This window comes from Musca vetustissima, unplaced genomic scaffold (genome assembly GCF_032173495.1).
Source record: "Musca vetustissima isolate MV318-11 ecotype Yass unplaced genomic scaffold, APGP_CSIRO_Mvet_v1 utg293727, whole genome shotgun sequence".
Taxonomy (NCBI): Eukaryota; Metazoa; Arthropoda; class Insecta; order Diptera; family Muscidae; genus Musca; species Musca vetustissima.
Genome location: NW_026888238.1, coordinates 1 through 9,466, shown reverse-complemented (window position 1 = coordinate 9,466; position 9,466 = coordinate 1). Strand labels below are relative to the sequence as shown.

The 9,466-nt window shown below is 29.2% G+C and overlaps 1 protein-coding gene across 1 annotated transcript; it reads right to left on the bottom strand.

Moving 5' to 3' along the window:
* Nucleotides 1–129: 129 nt before the first annotated feature.
* Nucleotides 130–7,783, bottom strand: LOC133336031 (solute carrier family 25 member 32-like; the record flags this gene model as incomplete). The annotated part of the gene is made up of 5 exons (XM_061544327.1): nucleotides 130–271; nucleotides 2,996–3,141; nucleotides 7,106–7,219; nucleotides 7,291–7,537; nucleotides 7,617–7,783. Coding segments are annotated over 5 exons (816 nt in total), but the record flags the coding sequence as incomplete, so codon positions are not given.
* Between the last annotated feature and the right edge of the window lie 1,683 nt (nucleotides 7,784–9,466).

The window sequence follows — 9,466 nt, the reverse complement described above, 5'->3', positions numbered from 1 at the left end:
ATAAAGCTAAACAGTTGACAAAGTAACACACACACAAAATAAAATATACACTGGTATAAATATTTGTTTTAAATAAAAAAAAAATAGAAGAGGAACTGGAATTTAGTTTGTTTGAATTGTTGACTTGATTTACGCCAGTTTTTTCTCTTTGGAACGTTGCAGTAGATAATGGGAAACATTTTCATATACCACAAAGGTGATCATTGTGGCCGGTACAACACGATATAGGCTCGCCTGCAAACCTTTATAGAAACCACGGGCACCTTCGTAACTGCAATGAGATGGTAAAAAAGTGAAATTTGTACATTAGCAAAATTTTGGAACCAAAGGCTTACCTCGTACTACTTGGCTTTTATTTTTGGATTTTTTGTTTTATTTTTGTTTGGCTTACTTTATTATTTTTTTAGGGACAACAATAACTAATACGTTTTGTTTTTAATTTTTTTTTCAAATTTTAAAGGCTTTGAAAAAAATTAATTAAAAATCATTTTTAGCAAAGAGAGAGACAGAGCGAAAATACGTAATTAACAACTTAAGCTGAAGGAAGACACACATATTTTTTTTCCTGGAAACACACTTTTCAAGGCCTCTGTGAAAAGACACAAATTGGCCATGACGACGGACTCAAATAAAAGAGAAAAAACAAAATTAATAATGTATAATTCAAAAATTACACACAGAAAAAATAGGCTCTTTAATTTATAAGAATGTTGTGTTCTCTATCCATATACGTACATAGTATATATAGATGTGCTAAAATACTATAAACTATAATTGTTCTGGGTTTTTTGTTTTATTACATTCCTATATATTGCCATTAGTTGTTTTGTTGTTGTTTTTTTCATCATCTTCTTCTTTTACATATTGTTTGTCTTTTTGCCAAAAAAGAGTTTTAATTAATTATTTTCATATATAATAATTTTACTCTTAGACTATTTGAAAAAAAAGAATGCCATGTTTGCTTTAAGTGAAGAGTGAAAAGCCTTAGAAAATGCTTAAGTAATTAATAATTGTTTTTAATTTTTTTTGTTTTTTTTTTCAGTTGTGCTTATAGTCTATAGGTTGTATAGAATTTTTGCGTATTTTAAAATTTATTATTTTTTGTATTTTGTTTTTCATTCATTCATTTTTTTAAAAATAAATTAATCAAGTTTTTTTCCTTTAACTAAACTACAAACTAATAAAAAAGAAAGTCTTAACAACTAGTTGTAGTAGATAGGTAAGATAGATAGATGATAGAAAAAAAATATAAATATATAAGAAAATAATATCTTTAATTTTATTTGTAATTTTACAAAAATTAGAAAAATAAAGAGATTATTGAAACGACGTTTAACGAGCGGGCGTACATTTTTTTGTGTTTTGTTAAAAAAGGGTAGTAACAACAATTGTCTTCATTAATAAATTGACATATTTAAAAATTTTAAAATATTTTCAATTTCATTTTTTTAATCTAAAACATAGCTATGCTGTATTCTTTTTTTCTTCCTTTCGTTATGATTTAATTTTTTTTCGTACAGTACTCCACACATTTTGTCAAAAAATAACCTACTATTATAATCATATACACATTTTGTATTTCAATAACAAAAAATGTTTTGAACAATAAAATTTAAAGCTTAAAACCGGCTACTGGGGTGGTTTGCCGTCTAGTGTGTATGAGTCCTACAACATTTTCTTTTTTTTCAGAAGTGCGAAGCGTAGAATTATGTAATTAAAAAAGGGATATTCTTCAATAAGGGCATATTTATCATTTTTTTCGTATTAATTTTGAAAAAAGGGTCCTCCTAGAGGGTTCTGAAATGTAGTCCAATGCTTCACATTGTTTCTCAATAACCCCTGTCCATCCTAATTAGGGAACTGATGTTATAAATACTGAAAGTTGTAATGGATTAGTGGGAAACAGAGTTCAACATGCAATTCAGGTCCGCAAAAGATTACCCAGATAAAAAGACATTAAGACTTTATAAAGACCAATATGGCTATATAGAGACCTTCTAAATCAAAACTTTTCTTAATAAATCCAAACAATTTGATGTTATTCCCCTCCGAAAAAAATGTTGTAGGTTTTTTTAGAACAGAAATTCTATCACAAATATCGGAGGTTGGATGACTCCTCCCTCCTCCTCACCAAAGTTTCAAACCAATTCAAATTCAATTGAAATAAAATGAAATCGTAATATCTTGACAAAAAGAAATTCCATTTTCTCAACAAAATTAAAAAAAAAAATAAAATCTCCACACTTTTTCATAACTTACAAACTAGAACAATTTGAGGGGGTGGTTTGGGGGAGAAAATTAAGTATTTCTGGGTAATGATAAAAAAGACGCTTAGCATCTTTATGGAATCAGTTAAAAAAAAACTAATATTTAACTAAATTAAATTACATATAGCATATAAAAAAAAACTAAAAAAAATCTTATATATAAAATTAGAGATTTTAAAACCGAAAAAATACGTTTCTTTTAACATAAAAAATTAAAATAATAAAACTATTTTGTAATACATTGATCATCAACAAATTGTTGTTTTCACTTGTTATTCTTATTATTTTTTTCTCAAATTCTAAATTTTGTGGTTTACAAGAAAAAAATTTAGAAAGACAAAAAACTGAGAGTGCTTTTCTTTGAGTGATATAACACACGACACTGAGCATTGTAGTCGTATTTCTGTCATTTTTTGTGCTGCTGTTGTTGTTTTTTTACGAACTAGTAGTTTTTCTCTTTTGCGTTTTTTTCTAGATTATTTATGATTTTTTAAGATTCATGAGGATATATCTTTTTTTAATGGGGGGATGATGGTGGTTTTTGTTTTGTTTGTTTTATCTAGGTTATTTTCTATATATTCTAATATTGGAAATTGCCATGGGGTTTTTTGTTGCTGTTTTTTTAATTGGTCAATTTCTCCCATATTAGCATAACCATACAGATATTTGGTGTTACATGCACTAAATATGGCACTAGACCTTTATAAAAACCACGCATACGTTCGTACCTCCATGTTTGTTTAATACAATCCCATGTTCCCTGATAACTGTGATGATGATCCTGAAGACGGGCACGCACAACTTGATAGGGATATGTGGCGGCAGCTGCAATTAATTTTGATATAGCTGCAAATGCTAAATATTCCGATGTTGCCTGGAAGAGAGAATTAAAAAAAATGTGTTAATAAAAGCAATATTTTATTTAAGGAAAATAATTAAATAAGGTATTATAAAGAATATTTTTTGAAGGTCTAACAAGTCGTGGATTTTTTGAAGAATATTTTTTCGATGTCTATAAAAGGCGTGATTTTTTTTAAAGAATATTTAAGAACTTTATATCTTAATAGGTATCTAAATCCTTCAATTACAAATAAAAAATCATACAAAACCCCCTCTAAAAATAAATTAATGGCAAAAATACTAGTTGTTGACTTATTTCCTCCCATTATTCATTTTATTTTCTACGAAATTATAAAATAGACTTAAATATTATCTAAAAAACAACAAAAACAATTTATAATCACTCAATGTGCTATAATATATTATCACATATTGACACTGATCACAGACAAAAACAACAACAATAAAACATTTGATAATCAAGCAACTAAGAGGCAGCGTGTGACAACAAACCAATACATACAAAAACAAAAAAATATTGAATTCAATTGGAGGTAATAGTATGCCAGCCGCCAGGCACTTTCATTACCTCAGAGTAGTGTAGGAAATGGCGCAATATTTGTAAAAAAAATTCCACTGGCAAACAAAAAAATCTATAGAAATAAATACCGGTTTATTGCACTTGTGTCATATTCCCCATTAGAAAAAAAGATGAACAAGCGGGGGTCCAAGATGCATGCACAAATGTGAGAGATGAAATTGTGATACACGTGCCCAGTTTGCGGCCTAACAACTAAAATATTTTTGTTTAAATTATTAAAAAAAAATTGGCAATATCATATAGAAGATGATTAGAAACAGTAGTTGTTGTGTGTGGAGGTGGGTGGTGGTTGGTGTCTCTTTTGAATATAAAGTTGTCTAAACGGAAAACGCCGCTATGAATTGCAAACAAAAAAATCATATGATGAAATATAAGAGAGACATTGCGTCGCAACAGAAATCGTTATTTGTTGCGTAGAATACAAATAAATCATAGAATAGAAATAAAATACAAATAAAATTAAAAAGATCACAGTCTATACCATGCAAAAGGTAGAACAGGTACTTGTGTTGAAAGGCGGCTAGTAACCATAGAAAGTCTATGAATATTTATATGGAGGCTATGCCAAAACAATACCCTGAGAAAACAAGGAATCTTATGATGAAATATAAGCAAGACATTGCGTATTTAAATACATAAGGTTTTCAAAGGAAGAAAGAATATAAAAGAATATTTTTTAGGAATCAGAAAGACATTTTATGGACTAAGAAGACGTAGATCTTTAAAGGACTATAATAGGCGTGGATTTTTTAAAGAATATTTTTTCAAAGCCCATAAAAAAATTGTCAGTTTTTTAAAGCATTTTTTTCAAAGGTCCACAGAGGCGTGAGTTTCTTAAAGAATATTTCAAGGACTATAAAAGGTGTAATTTTTTAAAGAATATTTTTTACGGACTATAAAAGGCAGATATTTTTCAAAAAAAAGATCTGCCTTAAAAATCGTTCTTAAAAATATATGTATATATTTTTCAAGGACTAAAAATGGCATGTACAGTGGTGGTCACAGAATTAAAACATTTACTGTGGTAAACATTTTTTGATCAGCCCTCGATTCGTTTGAAGTATTTTTTAAATTTTTTTAATTCAGAACACTTCGATATACTGCACTTAAGAGATTTAGTATGAAAATGGAAAATTATTGCATGTAATTTTTCCATAAATAACGGTTTTTATGAAAATACGTCGACTTTGAAGTGGCCATATAATTAAAACATTGTGTAATTTTTTACTTTACTACATTTTTTGGAAATATTTTTAAAAAAGCTCTTTAATTTAGTTAAATTACGTAAACTAAGCACCGATGAAATCATTTAAGATAAAAATTTTTGAAAAAATTTGTAAAATCTATTAAAATTGCCAATAATTTGTACAGAACACCTTACATTCAGAAAATAACCCTTATTATAGAAAATAAAGGTCCGAATGCACCAGAAATTGCTAGAATTAGTAGAAAACAATAAATAATTCTTAAAATAAATAAATATTTAAAATAAAAACTGAAAAAATAGGAATTAACCTAAAAGAACGTCTCAATTTCGATAGCCTTTATTGAAGAAGGCCGGAATATTTTTGCAGTATGTGAGGAAATATCGATTGATATTGGCATTTATTATACCAAATCGATTGTTCGAGTAGTACAGAATATATTTTATCAAAAAATATATCAGTCACACCAGAACGAACAGAGATCAACACCTATGTTGACGAGAAAACGTTTCTGGTACACAGCAGCATGTTTGATGGTTAACTCTTGACCCTTAAAATCTATTGAACATGGCAATATTTTTCCAAAATAATATTTTTTGAATACAATAATGCCCATTTAATCTATTTTAGCCCAAAAGAAAGACAAAAATTACAATTTGACAAATATTTAAAGTCTTGTGTTGAGCATCAAAAATGCTGCTGTGTGGCAGAAACTTTTATTCGTCAACATAGGCGTTGATCTCTGTTCATTCTGTTGTGACTTGTATATTTTTTGAAGAAATATATTCTGTACTACTCGAACAATCGATTTGGTATAATAAATGCCAATATCAATCGATATTTCCTCACATACTGCAAAAATATTCCTGCGTTCTTCAATAAAGGCTATCGAAATTGATTTGTTCCTTAAGGTTAATTCCCATTTTTTCAGTTTTTATTTCAAATATTTATTTATTTCGATAATTATTTATTGTTTTCTACTAATTCTAGCAATATCTGGTGCATTCGGACCTTTATTTTCTATAATAAGGGTTATTTTCTAAATGTAAGGTGTTCTGTACAAATTATTGGCAATTTTAATAGATTTTACAAATTTTTTCAAAAATTTTTATCGTAAATGATTTTATCGGTGCTTAGTTTACGTAATTTAACTAAATTAAAGAGCTTTTTTAAAAATATTTTCAAAAAATGCTGTAAAGTAAAAAATCACACAATGTTTTAATTATATGGCCACTTCAAAGTCGATGTATTTTCATAAAAACCGTTATTTATGGAAAAATTACATGCAATAATTTTCCATTCTCACACTAAATCTCTTAAGTGCAGTATATCGAAGTGTTCTGAATTAAAAAAATTTAAAAAATACTTCAAACGAATCTAGGGCTGATCAAAAAATGTTTACCACAGTAAATGTTTTAATTCTGTGACCACCACTGTATATGTTAAAAAAATTGTTTAGGACTCAGAAAAGAGTGCATTATTCAAAAAATATTTTTGTAAGGACTGTAAAAGGCATGGATTTACAAAACAAAAAAACTTTTTCAAGGACTAAAAAAATTTTAGATTTTTAAAGAATTTTTTTTTGACTCAGAAAGGGGTGGAATTTTTAAAGAATTTTTTAAAGACTCAGAAAGACATGGATTATATTTAAAAAAATATTTTTTTGGAATGACTATAAACGAGGGAATTTTTAAAAATATTTTTTTGTGCTATAAAAGTTTAGGATTTTTTGAAGAATATTTTTAAGGACCAATTTCGTATACAATATATTTTAATACTAGCTTCAATTTTATATAGACTGAAGCTCTTCATAAAACTTCTACAGACTGAAGACCTTCAAAACAACTTCTCTATATTGAATACCATTAAAGGGACTTCTATAAATTGAGGATTTTCGATTTGTCATCTATAACTTGGGCATATTCAAAAGGGGTTCAAAAATATATTCTATAGTTAAAAGCCCTCATGATCGAGAAGACATCTTATAGATCTTACATCTACACGGTCTTCAATATATCTTCTAGAATGTTTTCTATGGATTGTTTACCTTTAAGAAGCATCTTAAACATTTTATGTTTAGAAAACCTTTTGAAGTTATTATTTTTCTGCTGAAGGTCCCAGTAAATTTGTTTCTATATGTTTTCCCTGTCGTTTTTTTAATAAAAACTTTTTAACTATTTATTAGCACTTACCAGTTTCGTATCGATTGGTAATTTTCGATATTCATTATAGCAGTTTTTCATTTCCTCATATGTCATAAATTGAATGGCACCATGAGAAACGCCCAGCATGCCAGGAACAAAACCCTATGTAGAAAGAAAAAATACAAATGAATAAACAAAAACTATTCTAAAAAAGGTTTTTCAAAAGCCCTTACCTTGTATAAGCCTCTAATGCCCTCTTCTTTGTATATTTGCGCCAGCGCATGTACCATACCGCGATATTCAGCCGATTTGCCATCAGCTCCACCATATTGCAAACACAGACGTGTCTTAACCACCCAAATCGGATTCGTCAAGACTAAAGTTAATGCACCCGATTGGGCAGCAGCCAACATATGCATTGATGGACCCAATGGCAGGGTGGCATTACCGCCTTGAATGAATGTTTTGATGGTATTGTAACTGAAAAGACAAAAAATTTCCGCATTATTTTGTGTGTCCAAAGAAGTGTGTGTGTGTGTGTGTGTTTTTTTCTACTTACAACATAAAGTATAGACCCCACGATGAACCGGAACCCCAAACATTGGGTGTTACACCCTTGTATAGACCGCGAAAACCTTCTTGCCGGAAAATGGTTGCAAACGCACTACCCAAACCACGATATTGTGGTACGGCTGCAGTGCGGCCATCATTCACTGCAAAGAAAAGAAAAAAATATTGAAATTAATATTGCGAAGTCATATGGTGGTTGACTAAAAGATAAATATAAAGTGACGTCAACTTGTTGTCAGGCGATGATTATCGCCGCTGTTGCTAGCATTTCAATGTGAAATGAATGTGAGTGCAGAAACAAAGGTGTTTTTTTCCAGAAATCTCATTAAAAATTAACATATATTGTGTTTTGTCTTAAATAGTGGTTAAGATTTTGGAGGAACGTACCCTTTGGCAAATAACATATATGACAAGAAGGATTAAAAACCTTTTTGAAAGTTGTATGTCTACTGAAGACCTCTTGAAGATCAATCTAAAAAATTTATATGTAGAAGACCAGTTGAAGGTCTTCTGTCGACAGTGGACCTCTTGAAGATCTACTATGCACAAATGCATATACGTAAAAGAATGTCTAGAATGTTTTCCGACCTCTTGAAGGTAATCTAACTATAGAAAGACTCTTATAGAATTTTAAAAATATGGAAAGTTTCGCAAATAGTCTATGTAGGTATATGTTCTGTTCCGGAACCAGACCACGTATCTATTATTTTCAACACAAAAATCCAAAAAACAAAATAATAAAAATAAATAGAGCGGGGTATTTGTTATACAGTTTTAAATATATTAACATATTTAGAAGTAGTGGTGGTCGCTTCTCCGCTAAGCAAATGTCATCGTGTTTTCGTTTTTTGATAAACAAAACTACAAGAAAACGTGAAATAAAGTGTAGGAGCGCGATAATATATACACGCGCCAACTTCACACGCCCTCTTCTTTCTCTTTTCAGACCGACAAAATACCAGTTTGTTATTTTTGTTGTTTTGAAAATGATTCGTTCAAAATGAAAGACAAAATTTGCCAAAAATAAAAAAGTACACATACACAACAACTTTTTGGGGGCTCGTCTAGGCGACGATAACAAACAACGATCACATCATGTGATGTTTTGGCTTTGGACGTTGATCTACTACTAGACAAGAAAGAGAGAGAAAGAATAAGAAGAGATCGGGACGATTGTGCTGTTCTAAAATAAAATAACCTTAACACGAAAAATTCACAATACTCAGTGTATTGTGAATTTTAGCACACAAAGACTACTGTTTTTTCATAAATATTTTTTGAAAATATGCTAAAAAATATATGTCTGTATGGATAATTTGAATATGGACTAATTACCCATATCAGAGAAAATGTGGTTTTCATACAACGACCACGTGGAAAATAAAATTTTTAAAAATACCAAAAATTTTACAAAACATCTCTTAAAGATTTTCTTATTTTTAGACAACCTCTTTAACCCTTTGAGCCCCGAATTTTTTTCGTAATCATAGAACAATTTTCTGTTCACAGATTTAATGCAACTATCCTAGATAAGATATGGACAAATTTTGACATCGCTACATCCTTGCATTCGGGAGATACAGTACATTATTTCTGAAAAATAAAAGCCCAATATCAAGAAAACCAAATGCAAAATCGACAAAAAAAATAATTTTAAATTATTCTCTATATTCTGTTTTACAAGAATCAAAAATAATTCTGACGGCAGAGTTCGTATATTTCAAATACGAAGCGATTTAAATAATTTGGACTGTATACACAAATTAGTACTGTACACATTTTTTGCCCTCTTCTCCATATTAAAAAGCTCATAACTTTACCAAAAATTTGAATTTTTTA